The sequence below is a fragment of the Aquarana catesbeiana genome, linkage group LG08 (assembly GCF_042186555.1).
Source record: "Aquarana catesbeiana isolate 2022-GZ linkage group LG08, ASM4218655v1, whole genome shotgun sequence".
Lineage (NCBI taxonomy): Eukaryota > Metazoa > Chordata > Amphibia > Anura > Ranidae > Aquarana > Aquarana catesbeiana.
In genome coordinates this window covers 16,102,364-16,124,888 of record NC_133331.1, presented here as the reverse complement: position 1 = coordinate 16,124,888, position 22,525 = coordinate 16,102,364, and the positions used below count along the sequence as shown (strand labels likewise).

The 22,525-nt window shown below is 43.1% G+C and overlaps 1 protein-coding gene across 2 annotated transcripts in view; it reads left to right on the top strand.

The window, feature by feature from the left end:
• The first annotated feature begins 4,413 nt into the window (after positions 1 to 4,413).
• The window catches only part of HPS1 (HPS1 biogenesis of lysosomal organelles complex 3 subunit 1), a 78,615-nt gene continuing 60,503 nt past the window's right edge, over positions 4,414 to 22,525 (top strand). Inside the window, exons 1-5 of one of the 2 annotated variants that reach the window (XM_073595548.1) lie at positions 4,414 to 4,542; positions 13,253 to 13,363; positions 17,121 to 17,234; positions 20,101 to 20,235; positions 21,707 to 21,849. In XM_073595548.1, coding sequence (XP_073451649.1) covers positions 17,121 to 17,234; positions 20,101 to 20,235; positions 21,707 to 21,849 — 392 coding nt within the window. In that variant the 5' untranslated portion in view covers positions 4,414 to 4,542; positions 13,253 to 13,363. Of the gene's footprint in view, positions 4,543 to 13,252; positions 13,368 to 17,120; positions 17,235 to 20,100; positions 20,236 to 21,706; positions 21,850 to 22,525 lie in introns of both variants that reach the window. The other variant, XM_073595549.1, reaches the window with a different exon arrangement.

Sequence of the window (22,525 nt, the reverse complement as noted above, 5' to 3'; positions counted from 1 at the left end):
ATGTCTTGGTAGGTTTGCAGTTGTGCCATACTTGTTCCATTTTCTGATGATGGATTGAACAGAGCTCCGTGAGATGTTCAAAGCTTGAGATATTTTTTAATAACCTAACCCTGCTTTAAACTTCTCAGGTCCATAAAGACATGGATGAGCGAGTTTGGGTTGGAGAAACTTGACTGACCTGCACAGAGTCCTGACCTCAACCTGATACAACACCTTGGATGAATTAGAGCTGAGACTGCGAGTCAGTCCTTCTCATCCAACATCAGTGCCTGACCTCACAAATGCTCTTCTGGAAGAATGGTCAAACATTCCCATAGACACACTCCTAAACCTTGTGGACGGCCTTCCCAGAAGAGTTGAAGCTGTTATAGATGCAAAGGGTGGGCCAACTCAATATTGAACCCTACGGACTAAGACTGGATTCACACCTATGCATTTTATTGCTTTTATTGACATAAAAAATTGCAACAATCACCATCATTTATTCCCTAGCATCTCTGCTAAAAATAAATGAATAAATAAATAAAATTATATATATATATATATACAATGTTTGGGGGTTATAAGTAATTTTGTAGCAAAAAATACTGATTTAAACTTGTAAACAAAAAGTGCCAGAAAAGAAGTTGAGAGAGAGAATACATAGTAAAACAAACTATAAAACTACAAAACCCGATATAAAAGTGACTTTGTTTCCTGATGTGGATGTGAAGTGTGGAGGAGAAGTGACAGTTCACAGCCGGTCATTTGGCTCCACCTGCTGGAAAATATCTGTTATTGAACGTTCCTTCTCAGGATTTGTATCTGAGATATTATGAAAGAAGAAAATCTCCGATCAATGAGAACAAATCACACAGAGAACTGGAAGGAGATATCTGACTATTCAATGGAAATCTCACACCAGAGGATGACATTGGCTACAATGTTATACATTCCTAGGAATAAACAGATAGGTGGTGGGTTTAGTTAAGTGTTCTTGCATAGCAAGACCACTTACTGTTATCTCACATATATATTATTCTTATTATTATAGCCAAATTTACCACCCTAACTCCTCCCACAGTTTTTACACTACATAGACAAGTAATATACCGAAACGTGCGGATTGTTCCCGAATGGTGTGCTATTACTTTGTGGAACGTTTTGCCGAATGGTTCACGAAATATCGTCGTTTTTGCGGCGAAATTGGTCCCATAGGAATGAATGGGGAAACTAGAGTGGGAGATGACAAAAGCTGGAAAATCAGAACATGATTTCTAAACTGCCGCCACTCCCTCATTTTCAAGCCCACCTACACAAATCTTATATCAAAACGTTCAGCTATCCCTGCTGCCACTAAACATGTCCACGGCTAAGCCATAGTCCTGATAGTTTTCACAATATGACCATTTGTTTGCAACTCACACCGTCCATTGACATTCATTGAAACTACACTCTAGCCCCCTCCAAATTTGAAGGGCAATTTCTAAACTGCGACTGTGCCTTCATTTTTAATATTTCAGAGACATACTATACATCAAAATCTAGGTCTGGGTCTTGTGATTCTCACAATATAAAGATCTTCGCTGTAGGATGTACAGTTTTTAAAATACGGCCATTTGTTTAGAGGTCATTTCAGGAAATTTTAGCCATTAATCAGAGTGTACTGTTAGTGTTTGTTTTGTTGCCATGGTTACCAAAGCTTCTGTTATACACAGGGGGGGAGGTGGCTGGAGCATCTCAGCTGATTACAGAGCCCGGGGGAGGGGACAGACACACCATGTACTGATTTATAATAGAGGAATATGATGGGGCAGTTTTGATGGGGTAATTCTGATGGGGCAGTTTTGATGAAGTAGTATTTGGGAAGCATAAACAGGGCATGAGCATTGCTAGGAAACAGTGGTTGTAAACACAAGATGCTGAGACACCCCAAATGCATGTGACTTCATCTGCTAGACTTGATAATGCTTGTAGACTCCTCCCACAGTTTTCACACTACAGAGACAAATAATATACCGAAACGAGCGGATTGTTCCCGATTGGTGTGTTATTACTTTGTGGAATGTTTTGCCGAATGGTCCACGAAATGACGTTTTTGCGGCGAAATTGGTCCCATAGGAATGAATGGCGAAATGTTCAAAACTAGAGTGGGAAGTGACAAAAGCTGACAACCCCATGATCAGCCAAAACATTATGACCACCCCATGATCAGCCAAAACATTATGACCGCCCCATGTAAAAAAAAAAAATATTTTTGAAAAAAAAAAAAAAATTTTTGAAAAAAGTAAAAAAATTATTTTTGAAAAAAAAAAATATTTTTGAAAATAAAATTTCTTTTAAAAAAAAAATTATTTTTGAAAAAAAAATATATTTGAAAAAAAAAATATTTTTGAAAAAAAATTACTTTAAAAAAAATAATAATTTCGAAAAAAAAATTATTTTTGAAATAAAAAAATTCATTTTTCAAAAAAAAAATTACCTTTGAAAAAAAAATTACTTTTGAAAAAAAAAATCATTTTTGAAGAAAAAAAAATCATTTTTGATTAAAAAAAATTCATTTTTGAAAAAAAAAATTACTTTTGAAAAAAATGAAAAAATGTTCAGCTCTTTCAGCGAATGATGGAACTTTTTTACTACTATTTATACTTTTTAAAATATTAAGCTTTTTAACACTTTTCACAGTTACTCAAGCCACTCCACCCCACCCAGTTACTCCGCCCACTCCAGTTGTAGAGGCAAGAACACTTTTCACAATTTCCCCAGAAATTGTACCTTTTCTAGTTTATAATTGTACTGTCTGCCCTCACATTGAAAAGGGCTGTGCAAACTGTTGGCGCTATATAAATCCTGTATAATTATAATACTTTGATTATAGAAAAAAAAAATCATGAATTGTGGTTGTACAGGATGGGGAGGGGAGAGAGATGAGGAAAAGTATCTGGGAAGTAGGATGGAGGAAAGGAGTGGGGGGGGGGGGGGGGGCAGGAAGGGGGGTGTAAAGAAAGGGACAAAAGCAGGGTAAAAAGTTGGGGGGGGCAATAGGAAGAGGGGGGGTTGAAAAGTAGGGGGGAGTGGGATGACAAGAGGGGGTTCATCATACAATGTATCATCACCATCATACAAAGTATCATCATCATCATTATACAATATATCATTATCATCATCATCCATGTATCATCATCAGACAATGTATCATCATCATCATCATCATACAATGTATCATCATCATAAAATGTATCATCATCATCATATAATGTATCATCATCATACAATATATTATCATTATCATCATACAATGTATCATCATCATCATCATATAATGTATCATCATCATCATATAATGTATCATCATCATCATCATACAATATATCATCATTATCATCATACAATATATCATCATCCTCATACAATGTATCATCATCATCATCATACAATATATCATCATCATATTATGCATATCTCCCAACTGTCCCTGATTTCGGGGGACTGTCCCTGAATTGGAGCAATGTCCCTCTGTCCCTCTTTCCTCCTCATTTGTCCCTCATTTTGGTCTGATCCAAATAGTTGTATATAAAATGCACTTTTTATCTATCAAAAAGTGTTTTCCAGCACTAAATCTTTCATCTGATTTCTAAATTGCGGCATTTGTAAATTCCAAAAGCCAATATAAATGAATAGTAGTGGTAAAAAAAAAAGCACTTGTGGGTTTAACCAACCTTGTTTTTTTGTACAATTCTCCTTTAAGTGGGCGTGGCAGGGGGTGTGTCCTATGCCTGCATACTTCTGCTAATAGGCTAATCATCGATTTTGTTTCTGAGCATTCACGCAATTCATTTAAAGTCCCACCCTTTTCTCTTAGACTAGTACAGGGATGGAAACGCATGGCCGCATCAGGTCATGGTTTAATTTAAAGTCCCACGGGATACATAGTGCCAACCACTTTCTAATACTTTTGCTAATAGGTGTCCCTCCTTCCCATCTCAAAAAGTGGGGAGGTGTGTATAATGTAATATCATCATATAATGTATCATCATATAATGTATTATCATCATACAATGTATCATCATATAATGTATTATCATCATACAATGTATCATCATATAATGTATCATGGTGATCCTCAGACACAGGGGAAGTTTGATTTACTAAAGGCAAATATACGGTACACTTCAAGAGCAGTTACTCCAGAATAGATCTTAGGAAAGGAGGGGAACCTCTGCTGCTTTCTATCATCCAATCACGTACAAGCAAAAATGCTGTTTTTATTTTTATTTTCCTTGCATATGATTGGCTATTCTTTGCAAAGTGACGCTTCCCCTCATGTACTAAGTTCTGGAGGAGCTGCACAGTATACAGTTTATTTGCCATGGTGTGTTTATTGCTGATCCTCTCTGATCTCTCCATCCCAGAAGTGTGAAATGCACAGAAATTCCTCCAGCCTTGTCCATGTGAGTGTTCCCCTCCCCCTCCCCCTGGTCACATGGGTGACATCACATGTCAGTTGAGGAAGTGAAGCAGTTAGCAGAGTGTCAGTGATCAGTGATCAGAGAGCGGCTGGAGGTGAGACTCCTATTATTATTATTATATATCTCCTCTCTTTCTGACACAATATAATTTATAGACTGTGTGATGATACTTTGTTACCAACATGTTTTATTGTTTATTTCCCTCCCTCTGAATGTTTTTCAACAAACTACAAACACTGCAGAGAAATCTTTTATCTTCTTACTGTCCGGGCTCTGCATTGTATATAATCTCTATGAATGGGGGATGTGTCCGGGCTCTGCATTGTATATAATCTCTATGGATGGTAATATACGGGGGATGTGTCCGGGCTCTGCATTGTATACAATATCTATGAATGGATGGTAATATACGGAGGATGTGTCCGGGCTCTGCATTGTATATAATCTCTATGAATGGATGGTAATATACGGGGGATGTGTCCAGGCTCTGCATTGTATATAATCTCTATGAATGGATGGTAATATACGGGGGATGTGTCCGGGCTCTGCATTGTATATAATATCTATGAATGGATGGTAATATACGGGGGATGTGTCCGGGCTCTGCATTGTATATAATCTCAATGGATGGTAATATACGGAGGATGTGTCCGGGCTCTGCATTGTATATAATCTCTATGAATGGATGGTAATATACGGAGGATGTGTCCGGGCTCTGCATTGTATACAATATCTATGAATGGATGGTAATATACGGGGGATGTGTCCGGGCTCTGCATTGTATATAATATCTATGAATGGATGGTAATATACGGGGGATGTGTCCGGGCTCTGCATTGTATATAATCTCTATGAATGGATGGTAATATACGGGGGATGTGTCCGGGCTCTGCATTGTATATAATATCTATGAATGGATGGTAATATACGGGGGATGTGTCCGGGCTCTGCATTGTATACAATATCTATGAATGGATGGTAATATACGGGGGATGTGTCCGGGCTCTGCATTGTATATAATATCTATGAATGGATGGTAATATACGGGGGATGTGTCCGGGCTCTGCATTGTATATAATCTCAATGGATGGTAATATACGGAGGATGTGTCCGGGCTCTGCATTGTATATAATCTCTATGAATGGATGGTAATATACGGAGGATGTGTCCGGGCTCTGCATTGTATACAATATCTATGAATGGATGGTAATATACGGGGCATGTGTCCGGGCTCTGCATTGTATATAATCTCAATGGATGGTAATATACGGGGGATGTGTCCGGGCTCTGCATTGTATATAATCTCTATGAATGGATGGTAATATACGGAGGATGTGTCCGGGCTCTGCATTGTATATAATCTCTATGAATGGATGGTAATATACGGGGGATGTGTCCGGGCTCTGCATTGTATATAATATCTATGGATGGTAATATACGGAGGATGTGTCCGGGCTCTGCATTGTATATAATCTCTATGAATGGATGGTAATATACGGGGGATGTGTCCGGGCTCTGCATTGTATATAATCTCTATGAATGGATGGTAATATACGGAGGATGTGTCCGGGCTCTGCATTGTATATAATCTCTATGAATGGATGGTAATATACGGGGGATGTGTCCGGGCTCTGCATTGTATATAATATCTATGAATGGATGGTAATATACGGGGGATGTGTCCGGGCTCTGCATTGTATATAATCTCTATGAATGGATGGTAATATACGGGGGATGTGTCCGGGCTCTGCATTGTATATAATCTCTATGAATGGATGGTAATATACGGAGGATGTGTCCGGGCTCTGCATTGTATATAATATCTATGAATGGATGGTAATATACGGGGGATGTGTCCGGGCTCTGCATTGTATATAATCTCTATGAATGGATGGTAATATACGGAGGATGTGTCCGGGCTCTGCATTGTATACAATATCTATGAATGGATGGTAATATACGGAGGATGTGTCCGGGCTCTGCATTGTATACAATATCTATGAATGGATGGTAATATACGGAGGATGTGTCCGGGCTCTGCATTGTATATAATCTATGAATGGATGGTAATATACGGAGGATGTGTCCGGGCTCTGCATTGTATATAATCTCAATTGATGGTAATATACGGAGGATGTGTCCGGGCTCTGCATTGTATATAATCTCTATGGATGGTAATATACAAGGGATGTGTCCGGGCTCTGCATTGTATACAATATCTATGAATGGATGGTAATATACGGGGGATGTGTCCGGGCTCTGCATTGTATATAATCTATGAATGGATGGTAATATACGGAGGATGTGTCCGGGCTCTGCATTGTATATAATCTCTATGAATGGATGATGATATACGGAGGATGTGTCCGGGCTCTGCATTGTATATAATCTCTATGAATGGATGGTAATATACGGGGGATGTGTCCGGTCTCTGCATTGTATATAATCTCTATGAATGGATGGTAATATACGGGGGATGTGTCCAGGCTCTGCATTGTATATAATATCTATGAATGGATGGTGATATACGGGGGATGTTTCCAGGCTCTGCATTGTATATAATCTCTATGAATGGATGGTGATATACGGGGGATGTGTCCGGGCTCTGCATTGTATACAATATCTATGGATGGATGGTGATATACGGGGGATGTGTCCGGGCTCTGCATTGTATACAATATCTATGAATGGATGGTAATATACGGGGGATGTGTCCGGGCTCTGCATTGTATATAATATCTATGGATGGTAATATACGGGGGATGTGTCCGGGCTCTGCATTGTATATAATATCTATGAATGGATGGTAATATACGGAGGATGTGTCCAGGCTCTGCATTGTATATAATATCTATGAATGGATGGTAATATACGGAGGATGTGTCCGGGCTCTGCATTGTATATAATATCTATGAATGGATGGATGGTAATATACAGAGGATGTGTCCGGGCTCTGCATTGTATATAATATCTATGAATGGATGGTAATATACGGAGGATGTGTCCGGGCTCTGCATTGTATATAATATCTATGAATGAATGGATGGTGATATACGGGGGATGTGTCCGGGCTCTGCATTGTATATAATATCTATGAATGGATGGTAATATACGGAGGATGTGTCCGGGCTCTGCATTGTATATAATATCTATGAATGGATGGTGATATACGGGGGATGTGTCCGGGCTCTGCATTGTATATAATATCTATGAATGGATGGTAATATACGGAGGATGTGTCCGGGCTCTGCATTGTATATAATCTCTATGAATGGATGGTAATATACGGAAGATGTGTCCGGGCTCTGCATTGTATATAATCTCTACGAATGGATGGTAATATACGGAGGATGTGTCCGGGCTCTGCATTGTATATAATATCTATGAATGGATGGTAATATACGGGGGATGTGTCCGGGCTCTGCATTGTATATAATCTCTATGAATGGATGGTAATATACAAGGGATGTGTCCGGGCTCTGCATTGTATATAATATCTACGAATGGATGGTAATATACGGAGGATGTGTCCGGGCTCTGCATTGTATATAATCTCTATGGATGGTAATATACGGAGGATGTGTCCGGGCTCTGCATTGTATATAATCTATGAATGGATGGTAATATACGGGGGATGTGTCCGGGCTCTGCATTGTATATAATCTATGAATGGATGGTAATATACGGGGGATGTGTCCGGGCTCTGCATTGTATATAATCTCTATGAATGGATGGTAATATACGGGGGATGTGTCCAGGCTCTGCATTGTATATAATCTCTATGAATGGATGGTAATATACGGGGGATGTGTCCGGGCTCTGCATTGTATATAATATCTATGAATGGATGGTAATATACGGGGGATGTGTCCGGGCTCTGCATTGTATATAATCTCTATGAATGGATGGTAATATACGGGGGATGTGTCCAGGCTCTGCATTGTATATAATCTCTATGAATGGATGGTAATATACGGAGGATGTGTCCGGGCTCTGCATTGTATATAATCTCAATGGATGGTAATATACGGAGGATGTGTCCGGGCTCTGCATTGTATATAATCTCTATGAATGGATGGTAATATACGGGGGATGTGTCCGGGCTCTGCATTGTATATAATATCTATGAATGGATGGTAATATACGGAGGATGTGTCCGGGCTCTGCATTGTATATAATCTCTATGAATGGATGGTAATATACGGGGGATGTGTCCGGGCTCTGCATTGTATATAATATCTATGAATGGATGGTAATATACGGAAGATGTGTCCGGGCTCTGCATTGTATATAATATCTATGAATGGATGGTAATATACGGGGGATGTGTCCGGGCTCTGCATTGTATATAATATCTATGAATGGATGGTAATATACGGGGGATGTGTCCGGGCTCTGCATTGTATATAATATCTATGAATGGATGGTAATATACGGAGGATGTGTCCGGGCTCTGCATTGTATATAATATCTATGAATGGATGGTAATATACGGGGGATGTGTCCGGGCTCTGCATTGTATATAATATCTATGAATGGATGGTAATATACGGAGGATGTGTCCGGGCTCTGCATTGTATATAATATCTATGAATGGATGGTAATATACGGGGGATGTGTCCGGGCTCTGCATTGTATATAATATCTATGAATGGATGGTAATATACGGAGGATGTGTCCGGGCTCTGCATTGTATATAATATCTATGAATGGATGGTAATATACGGGGGATGTGTCCGGGCTCTGCATTGTATATAATATCTATGAATGGATGGTAATATACGGGGGATGTGTCCGGGCTCTGCATTGTATATAATATCTATGAATGGATGGTAATATACGGAGGATGTGTCCGGGCTCTGCATTGTATATAATATCTATGAATGGATGGTAATATACGGAGGATGTGTCCGGGCTCTGCATTGTATATAATATCTATGAATGGATGGTAATATACGGGGGATGTGCCCTGGCTCTGCATTGTATATACAGGGCATCCAGAAAGTATTCACAGCGCTTCACTTTTTCCATATTTTGTTATGTTACAGCCTTATTCCAAAATGGATTTTCCTCAAAATTCTACAAACAATACCCCATAATGATAATGTGAGAGAAGATTGTTTGAAATCTTTGCAAATTTATTAAAAAAAAAAAAATTACCATAAACCATTTAGATAAGTATAGTCACATCCTTTGCCATGACACTGTAAATTCATCTCAGGTACATCCTGTTTCCACTGATCATCCTTGAGATGTTTCTACCAGATGATTGGAGCCCACCTTTGGTACATACAGTTGATTGGACATGATTTGGAAAGGCACACACCTGTCTATAGAAGGTCCCACAGGTAACAGTGCATGTCAGAGCACAAACCAAGCCATGAAGTCCAAGGAATTGTCTGTAGACCTCCGAGACAGGATTGTATGGAGGCACAGATCTGGGGAAGAGTATAGAAACACTTCTGCATCATTGAAGGTCCCAAAGAGCACAGTGTCCTCCATCATCTGTAAATGGAATAAGTTTGGAACCACCAGGACCCTTTCTAGAGCGGGCCAATCGGCCAAACTGAGCGATCGGGGGAGAAAGGTCTTAGTCAGGGAGGTGACCAAGAACTAGATGGTCACTCTGGCAGAGCTCCACCATTTCTCTGTGGAGAGAGGAGAACCTTCCAGAAGAACAACCATCTCTGCAGCACTCCACCAATCAGGCCTTTATGGTAGAATGGCCAGACAGAAGCCACTCCTCAGTAAAAGTCACATGACACCCACCTGGAGTTTGCCAAAAGGCACCTGAAGGACTCTCGGACCATGAGAAACAAAATTCTCTGGTCTGATGAAATAAAGATTGAACTCTTTGCCCTGAATGGCAAGAGTCATGTCTGGAGGAAACCAGGCACCGCTCATCACCTGGCCAATACCATCCCTACAGTGAAGCATGGTGGTGGCAGCATCATGCTGTGGGGATGTTTTTCAGCGGCAGGTACTAGGAGACTAATCAGGATTGAAGGAAAGATAAGTGCAGCAATGTACAGAGACCTCCTTGATGAAAACCTTCTCCAGAGCGGTCTGGACCTCAGACTGGGGTGAAGGTTCATCTTCCAACAGGACAACGACCCTAAGCCCAGATAACAAAGGAGTGGCTACGGGACAACTCTGTGAATGTCCTTGAGTGGCCCAGTCAGAGCCCAGACTTAAACCCGATTGAACATCTCTGGAGAGATCTGAAAATGGCTGTACACCGACGCTCCCCATCCAACCTGATGGGGCTTGAGAGGTCCTGCAAAGAAGAATGGGAGGAACTGCCCAAAAAAGGTGTGCCAAGCTTGTAGCTTTATACTCAAAAAGACTTGAGGCTGTAATTGGTGCCAAAGATGCTTCACCAAAGTATAGAGCAAAGGCTGTGAATACTTATGTACATGGGATTTTATTTTTTCAATTTTATATTTTTAATAAATTTATAAAAGATTTCAAACAATCCTCTTTCACGTTGTCATTATGGGGTATTGTTTATGGAATTTTTGAGGAAAATAATGAATTTAAAGTGATTGTAAAGGCTAGTTGTTTTTTTTTTTTGTTTTTTTTTAATAACAAATACTTACCTCCACTGTGCAGCTAGTTTTGCACAAAGTGGCCCCGATCATCCATTTCTGGGGTTCCTTGGTGGCTCTCGCGGCTCCTTCTCACATCAGATAACTCCCTAGGAGAAGCGCTCTCCCAGGGGGTTACCTTGCGGGCGCGCTCCCGAGTCCAGCATTTGCATCCATAGACACAGAATGCCAGAGTCGGCCCAGCGCCCGATTGACACAAGGTTTAGGAGTGTGTCTATGGGAATGCTTGACCATTCTTCCAGAAGCTCAACCCGGTAGAACACCTTTGGGATGAATTAGAGTGGAGACTGCGAGCCAGGCCTTCTTGTCCAACATCAGTGCCTGACCTCACAAATGTGCTTCTGGAAGAATGGTCAAACATTCCCATAGACACACTCCTAAACCTTGTGGACGGCCTTCCCAGAAGAGTTGAAGCTGTTATAGCTGCAAAGGGTGGGCCAACTCAATATTGAACCCTATGGACTAAGACTGGGATGCCGTTAAAGTTCATGTAAAGGCAGGTGTCCCAATACTTTTGACAATATAGTGTATGTGCTCTCCCGGAATCCTCAGTGCTCCACCAGCCCTCTGGTATGTGTAGTTCAGTCCACACTCGGGAACACAGTATGTATTGGCAGCCGGACTACAGGTTCCAAGATCCTCTGCTGTCCCCCAGAAGATTAGCTCTCGCTCTGCTAACAGAAAGCACTAGAGGGGAAAAGCTTAATCCATAGCCCCACTTATCAGCGTCCCTTGATCTTTAGGGTTGCACCGATACAGTTTTTTATTGGCAAGTACGAGTACCGATACTGCCGGTCAAGTACTCGCCGATACCGAGTAATGATACTTTGCATCAATACAAAATAAATGGGTGCAAATTGCATTGAAAACAATCACATGCATTTTGAACAGAAATGCGGTGCAATTTTATTTATTCAACCCCCCCCCCCCCCCCGCTGCTCCTGTGTGTAATGTATAGAAAGAGAGAAAGAGGAAAAAGCGCCATCTAGTGAGCAGTTTAGTAACCACTTACTTACTGGGCACCTAAACCCCCCTCCCCTCCTGCCCAGACCAATTTTAAGCTTTTAGCGCGGTCACTCTTTGAACGACAATTACGCGGTCGTACAACACTGTACAGTACTAAAATGAAATTTTTATCTTTTTCCCTCAAATAGAGCTTTCTTTTGGTGGCATTTAATCACCTCCTGTTAATTTTTTTTAACAAAAAAAAAAAAAAGACCCAGATTTAAAAAAAACAAAAACAAAATTGTTTTATATTTTGTTAATAAATTTTGCAAACAGGTAATTTTTCTCCTTCATTGATGTACGCTGATGAGGCTGCACTGATGGGCACTGATAGGCTGCAATGATGGACACTGATAAGGCGGCACTGATAAGGTGGCAGCGATGGGCACTGATAAGGTGGCAGTGGTGGGCACTGATAGGCGGCACTAGGCACTAATATGCGGCACTGATGGGCACTGATGGGTGGCAGTGATGGGTGGCACTGATTGGCACCACTGGTGGGCATTAATAGGTGGCACTTGGCATTGATATGTGGCACTGGTTGCTGGCACTTATGCACTGGTGGGCACTGGCAGGCGGTACTGGTGGGCACAGATGAGGCGGCTTCGCCTCTTCCTCTTTGGGACCGATGTCCCTTGCACTGAAGCCGGTGATCGGCTGTTTGTTTTTTCTCACACTGAGGAGAAAAAAGAAAACGATTATCGATCTTCTGTTTACATCACACAATCAGAAAGTAGATCTTCCTGGGGGAACACGGATCGCAATAAAAACCTGACCGGGGTTCTAATCGACCTCCTTCTCTATCTAGAACAGAAAACAGACGGTTCTTTTCGTGATCTGTCACAGCTCTGAGCCTGGAACTTGGCAGAATGACTTCTTTGTCCACCTAATTTAGTAAATATTTCTGTTATATGAGGAATAAGCACGTCTTGGTGTAAATCTGTGGAGCTGGTTTACAGGAATGTAAGGAATGTTCTGGTGTTGAGGAGGACGGATCTACTGAACATGAAAGATCTGTTCCTTTACAGAAAAATAGAAAGTCCACAAATCTATCCCTTGGCTGCCCAGCCGGGTAATCCAAGCCGAGAACTTGGAGCAATTAGTGGACACATGTCATTGGATTGACTGGATTCTGATTTGTCCAATCCTTTTATACATTTATGGGTCAATTATTATGTTTATCTGTCGTAGGTAACATGGAGGACCAAGCTCTGTGAAGATTGAGCTCCACGGATCTGAGAGCGTCATGCTGCCTCAGTTAATCTCGCCAAGAAAAGAACGAGGACATTACCAGCAATAAACGTAGGTGCTGTGCTTTTTTCTATATGGGTGGAGGCAGTGGCGTAATTAGAACCTTCAGGGCTTCAGTGCAAAAAAAAAAACAGCCGGGAGCCCTTACCTCAGAGCCCAGTGGCGGAATGCCAGGGTCCGTTTGTAAGTGCGACCCTGGTAGTTCCGCTACTGATTTCAGTATTTTTATTTTTTACCATTTTTATTATTGTTTACAATTTTTTTTTTTTTTTTTTTTTTTTTTTTTTTAGGAGTACATTGAGGGGGGGGGGGGGGGGGGGGTGGTGAACTATCAGGGGTCTAAACAGACCTCTGATGTTCCACCTTTTGAGATACAGAAAGAAGGCTGAGGACTCGGCTCTCAAGCTCCATCTCTGTAGCCTCCGCTGCACAGAATGAATGGACAGGAAGAGCTCTGTACAGAGCTTCCCTTTCATTCACCAACTAAAGCATAGGAAACAGTTTGCTATGCTTCAGTTATGAATGAACAGTCATTGATTGGTACTGATCACTCACTGTGTCCATTTATTTAGATAAGTAGGGGCTGGTAATTTACATTTTTAATGGCCCCTTTCCTGCTCTATCCTTATAGCTTCCCCTGCAGAAGCCAGTGGGAGAAGGGAAGGAGTGGGAAGGCAAGGGTGAGGCAGCACTGTAGGGGGATGAGGGTGAGGGGTCACAGGGCCGCGCCCAGGGGCAGAAGGAAACGGTTTACTATGCCTCAGTTGTGAATGAACAGAGCCAGTGATTGGTACGAATCACTGACTCTGTCATTTCAGACAAGGAAGAGGGTGGTAAAAGGCATATTTACCCGCCCCTTCCCCACTCTCCATCCTGACATCCCCTGCAGCAGTCAGAGAGGTGGGGGCGGAGAAGAGCACAGGGGTTGCCGGAGAAGGGGGGGGGGGGGCAGGAAAGAGCACAGAGGTTGCAGTGGAAGAGCATGAGCAGCGGAAGAAAGCTGGACAGGAGGGGCATCATATAGAGGAACCGTGATGCCCTTTATGTTCCTCCTGCAGCAGCTGAATGCCTGCGGGAGGGAGACGGGGAGAAGCAGACATTTAGCAACTGCAGGAGGAACATGGAGGGCATCACGGTTCCTCTATATGACGCCCCTCCTGTCCAGGTTTAGAGGGGAGACACATGGGCCCCCTGGAGCATGGGGCCGGGTCGCAGTGGCGATCCTATGTAGTTACGCTTCTGGGTTGAGGGGTTGGTCCACACAAAACGAATATTTCAGGTATTAGGGTGTGTCATATAGTCCCCTCCCAAAGAGGAACCCTGACCACCCGGGGTGCAAAACTCCTGATGGGGGCAACGCTCATGTTCACCTACTCAAAAGGCCTGGTGGACACCTCTCCTCGTGATTAGCCAATGCCAACCACTGAGTACTAGAGGACCGAAGAGAGACACCCTGCAAGGCAGGGGAGGAAGGAACCTGAGGGCGGCACATCCTCCTCATAGACTTCAGGCCCACACCCTACCATCTGTTAGTGGGGGGCAAAAGAACACACCCCTATCAAATGAAGGAGACACACACCCCTATCAAATGAAGGAGACACACACCCCTATCAAATGAAGGAGACACACACCCCTATCAAATGAAGGTGACACACACATTCCTGTGCGAATTGCATGCGGTGTAGCTGGGGTGCGATTTGAGCCATAGGTTTGTATGGCTCAAATCGCACTTCATTGGCACCAAACTCGTGGACCCTTTTTTGTCCACACCAGAATTAGATTGCATGGGTGCGATCCAATTCTGTAAATCGCACTGCATTTTTGAAAAACGATTTCGGGGTGATGTTAACTTAACATACACTCCGCAATCGGTTTGCGTGAACATGTTTGCAATCTTGATGCGATGTGGAATCCGCAGCAAATTCGCACTGCATCTAGTGTGAGCCAAGACTGAGACAGAGAAAGGAGACTGTAGCCTCAACTGAACGTTTTTTTTTTCATACTTGCCTAGGTAGATGCAGCATCTGTACCCCGCCGGCTCTAAGGCTGAGAACCGAGCAATCAAACATCACTGATGGCTCTATTCTTGGAGCTCCTTGAGCAAAGAGCTGGTGACTGTCAGAAAAGTGTCTTCACCAAACTGTTATCTAGAGGTTCAAAGAGCACAATTGTCTACAATGTCTTTGCATGATGAAATATTAACAGGACCCTTCACTGGAGACCCCTGAACTCAATGATCTGAAGAGGTTGGGCCAAGTAGTGTATCAGTTTGAAGGGTCTTTTAAGATGTGTGCTTTATATGAAGAGTTACCATTAACGGTGGAGTTTTTTAGTCATGAGCTTGCAAGGACAAGACTGATGTTGAATGAGAAGACCTGTCCCACCATCTGCATTCCAACTCATTCCAAAGGCATTCAGTAGGCTTGAGGTCAGGGCTCTTGAGTTCCTCCAATCTTCTAGGAAGGCTTTCCACAAGACTGTGGAGTGTGTCTATGGGAATTTGTGCTCATTTTTAAAGATCAGGGTTTCAGTAGGGTTGAGGTCAGGGCTCTTTGCAGGACACTGGAGTTCCTCCACACCAAACTGGTCACATAATGTCTTTATGGAGCTGGCTCTATTCTTCTGGGAAGGCTCCCTACAAGGTTTTGGAGGGGTCTGTGAAATTTGTGCCCAATGTGAGGTCAGGTACTGATGCAAGATGAAAAGACCTGGCTCACCATCGGTGCTCCAATCCCAAAGATGTTCAGTAGGGTTGGGGTCAGGGCTTTGTGCAAGACGCTGGAGTTCCTTCACACCAAACTGGTCATCCATGTCTTTATGGAGCTGGTTTGGTACGCAGTAGTACAGTCATGCTGGAACAGAAAAGGGGCTTCACCAAACTGTTACCACAAGGTTGGGAAAGCAAAATTGTCTACAATGTCTTTGCATGATGGAGTATTACCAGGACCCTTCACTGGAGACCCCTGAACCTAATGATCTGAAGCAGTGTCCACGTAGGTTGGGCCATATAGTGTATCCGTTTGAAGGGCCTTTTAAGATGTTTGCTTTATATGAAGAGTTACCATTAACGGTGGAGTTTTTTAGTCATCAGGACAAGACTGATGTTGTATGAGAAGAGCTGTCCCACCATCGGCATTCCAGTTCATCCCAAAGGCATTCAGTAGGGTTGAGATCAGGGCTGTTGAATTCCTCCACTCTTCTAGGAAGACTTTCCGCAAGACTGTGGAGCGTGCCTATGGGAATATGTGCCCAATTTTAAGAATCAGGGTTTTAGTAGGGTTAATGTCAGGGCTCTGTGCAGGCCACTGGTGTTCCTTCACATCAAACTGGTCATCCATGTCTTTTATGGAGCTGGTTCTGTACACAGGGGTACAGTCATGCTGGAACAGAAAAGGGGCTTCACCAAACTGTTACCACAAGGTTGGAAGGGCAAAATTGTCTACAATGTCTTTGCATGATGGTCTTTTACCAGGACCCTTCACTGGGGACACCTAAACTCATTCATAGGGAGAGGGTTGACATACTTTTGACCATATAGGGTAGATGTGATGGTTGGGTGTACACAAACTTTTGGCCATATAGTGTATTTTTAAAATGTGGATGAAGATGGATATCGTCTATATCACAAATCAACAGATGAAAAGTGTTTTTGCATGATTAATTATTTTGCTTACAGGATAGTTTTGGATGATAGTTCATTGGATAAAATATATATAATTGGAATGATTCTGATGCCTCCTACACTGATAGTTCATTCTATTAAATAAATTATCTAGTAAATAAATGACAGGTTTTTGTTCTTTGGCAGATGAAATGTGTACTTATAGTCTCGGAGGGGGCAGAAGTTCTTTTCTGTTGGGCTGATGAAGACTTTGAAAAGAAACTTCACAACAGATATTCTCAGTCTGATGATTTCTTACAGGTAAGCATCCTAATTTGATGGCAATTTCTGAACGGTCAATGAGACCAGAGCAATGGAAAGGCCAATGGCTGACGTATAATGCCCATCTGTTCTCTTCCTTAAAGGGGTTGTAAGGGTAAGTGTTTTTTCACCTTAATGGATCCTATCCATTAAGGTGAAAAAACACCTGGCAGTGACTGGCCGAACAACCCTCCCGTTTTAGTTACCCGAGCCCTGGAATTTCACACGCCGGAGACGCACTCTTCCTCTGCCCTTGGCTCTTGATTGGATAGATTGATAGCAGCAATTGGCTCCCGCTGCTGTCAATCAAATTCAGTGGCTGGGGGGCGGGGCCGAGTCTGGCATTCGGTGTCTATGGGCGCAAATGCTGGGCTCGGGAGCGCGCCCGCAAGGAAACTCCCCGGGAGAGCGCTTCTCCTAGGGGTTTATCTGATGTGGGGAGGAGCCGCGAGAGCCGCCGGGGGACCCCAGAAGAGGATGTTCGGGGCCACTCTGTGCAAAACGAGCTGCACAGTGGAGGTAAGTATAATATGTTTGTTATTTAAAAAAAAATAAAAAACGATCCTTTACAATCACTTTAACCACTTACCTACCAGGCACACCCCCCCTCCTCTTCCTGTCCAGACCAATCTTTAGCGTTCAGTGCTGTTGCACTTTGAATGACAATTGCGCGGTCATGCAACACTGTACACATATGCCATTTTTATCATTTTGGTTTTTTTAAACCGATAGATTTTTTTTTTACTTCTGGTGGTATTTAATTGCCACTGGGTTTATTTTTTTTCTAAACAAACGAAAAAAGAATGAAAATTTTGAAAAAAAAAAGTTTAGTCATTTTCTGTAAAATTTTGTAGATTTAAGTAATTTTTCTCCTTCATTGATGAGGCTGCACTGATGGCCCCTGGTGAGGCTGCACTGATGGCCCCTGGTGAGGCTGCACTGATGGCCCCTGGTGAGGCTGCACTGATGGCCCCTGGTGAGGCGGCACTGATGGCCCCTGGTGAGGCGGCACTGATGGCCCCTGGTGAGGCGGCACTGATGGCCCCTGGTGAGGCGGCACTGATGGCCCCTGGTGAGGCGGCACTGATGGCCCCTGGTGAGGCGGCACTGATGTGTGCTGCTAAGGCTGCACTGGAGCTTCCCCCCTTGGGTGGAGCTCTGCTTTAGGCCCCTTTGACACTGCTGCGACTTAAAAGACCCCTTTCACACCGAGGGCATTTTGCAGGCGCTATAGCGTGAAAAATAGCGCCTGTAATCCGCTCTCAAACAGCTGCAGCATTGTCTCCTGTGTGAAAGCCCGAGGGCCCGAGCCCGAGGGATTTCACACTGGAGTGGGCGATGGCAGGACGTCAGGAAAAGTCCTGCCAGCAGCTTCTTTGGAGCGGTGAAGGAGCAGTGTGTTTACCGCTCCTCCACCGCTGCTCCCCATTGAAATCAACGGGGCAGCGCTGGGATATCGCTGGCAAAACGCCGCCATTGCGGCGCATTGCGGGCAGTTTTAACCCTTTCTCGGCCACTAGCGGGGGTAAATGCACCCCGCTAGTAGGCGAAATGCGCCGCAAATCTGACGGTAAAATGCCGCTAAAAATAGCGGCGTTTTACCGCCGACGCTATAGGCGGCCCGGTGTGAAAGGGGTCTAAAGGAGCACTTATCAATGGGGTTATCTGTTTTTATAAAGTGAGTAATGGATATATCTGTAGAGCAGTCGTCCCCACACTGCTCCCCGGGGGGCCGAATGTGGCCCTTTGCTTGTCTTTTATCCGGCTCTTGGGACACTATTCCTCCTACTAGTAGGAGACAGTATTCCACCATCTGACAACACTTGGACACTATTTCTCCCTATGATGCCAACGATGGGGCACTATTCCTCCTCCTAATACCAAAAGTCACCGATCGCTGACATTACTAGTATAAGAAGAACTAAATAAATACAAATTCCAGTATATCCCATAGTTTGTAGACTGTATCATTTTTGTGCAAACCAATCAATGTACACTTATTGAGATTTTTTTTTTTTTTTACTAAAATTTTTTAGTAAAGATTTTTTACTAAAAATATGTAGCAGAATACATTTTGGCCTAAATTTATGAAGAAATTAGATTTTTTTTTAATTTATTTTTTTTATTGGATATGTTTTATAGCAGAGAGTAAAAAAAAAAAAAATTTTTTTTTTTCAAAATTGTCGCTCTTCTTCTTTTTTTTGTTTATAGCACAAAAAGTAAAAACCACAGAGGTGATCAAATGCCACCAAAAGAAAGCTCTATTTGTGGGAAAAAAAGGACATGCATTTTATTTGGGTACAGAGTCGCACGACTACGCAACTGTCAGTTAAAATAATGCAGTGCCGTATGGCAAAAAATGGCCTGGTCATGAAGATGGGTAAATCTTCCAGAACGCAAGTGGTTAAATAATTGCATTTTTATTTTATATTGGCTTCCTGTAATCTCCTGCACAGTAGACTTATTTGGGGGGGGGGGGGGGGGGGGGGCAGTACTGTAGGTTCTGTTTCTTTGTCCAGCACCATCAATGTAACACTGAGAGCTTGCTGACTGGAAGAAAGAGCAAAGTGATGACCTCATCATTGCATTGTTGCTTCTTCATTGTCCAGTCGGCAGGTTGGGGGAGGGTGATGGCTCAGGCTCTAGAGTTTAACTGCACTGTAGGTTAGTGACCTTGCTAGGCTGTCTGGATGGGGTCCCTGAATAATAACATTAATAAACAGCAAAAAAATCTCTGGTCAGATAAGACCTTTCACATACATGATCAGTGTTTGCCTAGAGTTCACCATTCATAAGTATATGTATTGTATATTTCTTATACTTTTATAATAATGTCAGGATATTCTCAAAATTTTTCTCTTCTCAGTCTCCAACATTTGGTGACAGCATCAATACTCTGTTTGCCCCTCTGATCATCTCTTGTGTGACGCTGTTGGAGAAGATCGGTGACACCTATACCTGCTTCACCACTGAGAATGAACATCTCTGTGTTCTTCACATGGCAAGTTATTTCAGATTTATAAAATAAAAATCTCTGGAGTCCAGGAAGTCCAACATCTAAATGTCCCTTCCAGGGCCGGGCCGAGGAGGAGGCAGGAGGCACCTGCCTCAGGCGCTGTGTTTGGATCGGGGCCTCTCCTGGCTTTGTCTTGTTCTAGTTCTCTCCTGCCCCCTGCTGGGAAAACCACTGTGTGGTGTATGTTCTTTCCTCTGATTTATGTGCATTCTCAATTATTCACATTGTTTTATTCTTAAAATACAGTCAAAACTTAAAAAAAGTTACATTTTTGCTCCCCCTCTGAAAATCTCAGAAAGGTGTTTTTTGAGATTTGATACACCTTATTTTTATGAACGTTTTATGACATTTATAAAACGAAAAATTATTATTGATGACGACGATCTGGATCTCACCATGATGACCTGGACCTCACCATGACAAAGGCGACCTCGACCTGGACCTCACCATGACAAAGGCGACCTCGACCTGGACCTCACCATGACAAAGGCGACCTCGACCTGGACCTCACCATGACAAAGGCGACCTCGACCTGGACCTCACCATGACAAAGGCGACCTCGACCTGGACCTCACCATGACAAAGGCGACCTCGACCTGGACCTCACCATGACAAAGGCGACCTCGACCTGGACCTCACCATGACAAAGGCGACCTCGACCTGGACCTCACCATGACAAAGGCGACCTCGACCTGGACCTCACCATGACAAAGGCGACCTGGACCTGGACCTCACCATGACAAAGGCGACCTCGACCTGGACCTCACCATGACAAAGGCGACCTCGACCTGGACCTCACCATGACAAAGGCGACCTCGACCTGGACCTCACCATGACAAAGGCGACCTCGACCTGGACCTCACCATGACAAAGGCGACCTCGACCTGGACCTCACCATGACAAAGGCGACCTCGACCTGGACCTCACCATGACAAAGGCGACCTCGACCTGGACCTCACCATGACAAAGGCGACCTCGACCTGGACCTCACCATGACAAAGGCGACCTCGACCTGGACCTCACCATGACAAAGGCGACCTCGACCTGGACCTCACCATGACAAAGGCGACCTCGACCTGGACCTCACCATGACAATGTGTTACAGGTACTTATATAGTGCTTACAATTTATGCTGCGCTTTTACATATAATACATTCACACCAGTCCCTGCCCCTAGGAGCTTACAATCTAAAGGTCCCTATCTCACGTACATGCATGCATGCATGCATGCATGCATACATACATACATAATTGCTCTCCTGAAGAAAAAAAAAAACACAATGAACAAATATTTCAGGAAATGGTGAAAACTCCACATCTGTTTTCTGGGAGAGATCTATGCCCGGCTCATATATTGTTTAGGCCATCCAATAGGCGGGTTCAGCGGTCCATTTGGGGTGTGGCGTTCATCTGAGGTATTTTTGCTACTACAGTATTTCATATCCTCTATCTGCAGTTTGGAGAATGTCTCTTCATTGCTGTTAATGGTGACGGATCGGAGACGGAGGACGATTTACGGCGTAAGCTTTATGTGTTGAAGAGACTGACGGAGGTGCACTTTGGTCTGGTGACATTGGATGGGCAGCTCATCAGGAAGGAGTACGTATGAGGAGATAGAACTCCATCCTACCTATCACCGGTATTATGTATCAAATATATTTAATGTGGATTACTGTACATTTAGTAACGTTTTTCTGTGTTGAGGAAGATAAGCAGAATCTCCTAAAATTTAAATAATTTTTTGAACTGATATGGCAGCTATATACTGCTTTTCCTACTGGATTATTTTACTGTGGGCTATAGCAGACGTGGGTATAAGATGATTGTTACAAATGTAGGACTAGGCAGTAGTGATCTATCAGGACACTGATAATGTATGCCCTTACTGAAAATGTAATAAAGAAAAGTGGCATAAACCATCTGAGATACTTTCACATCTCTTCAAGGTCACAGTAATATGGGATGTAGATTATGAATGTAGCAGAATAGGAGACATTATAGTCTGTGTTCGCATCCACACCAAAATTGAGGAAAGTAAAATTGTGCAACAATGGCTATTTCAACCTGGTTAAGGAGGGGAAGGGTAGTTTAAGGGGTACAGAAGCCAATAAAGGGTTCCCGGGGGTCAGAGGCTGAGGGAGAACCTGAAACATCTGTAGGCAGGTGCAGTCCACTTTATCAACTATAGGTGGTGCTCTCCCTCAGTTGAAGAAATCAAGGGAAACACAGTTCCTCTATGGTTTCCTGGGGTCACTGGGAAAGCACCCAATTGGAT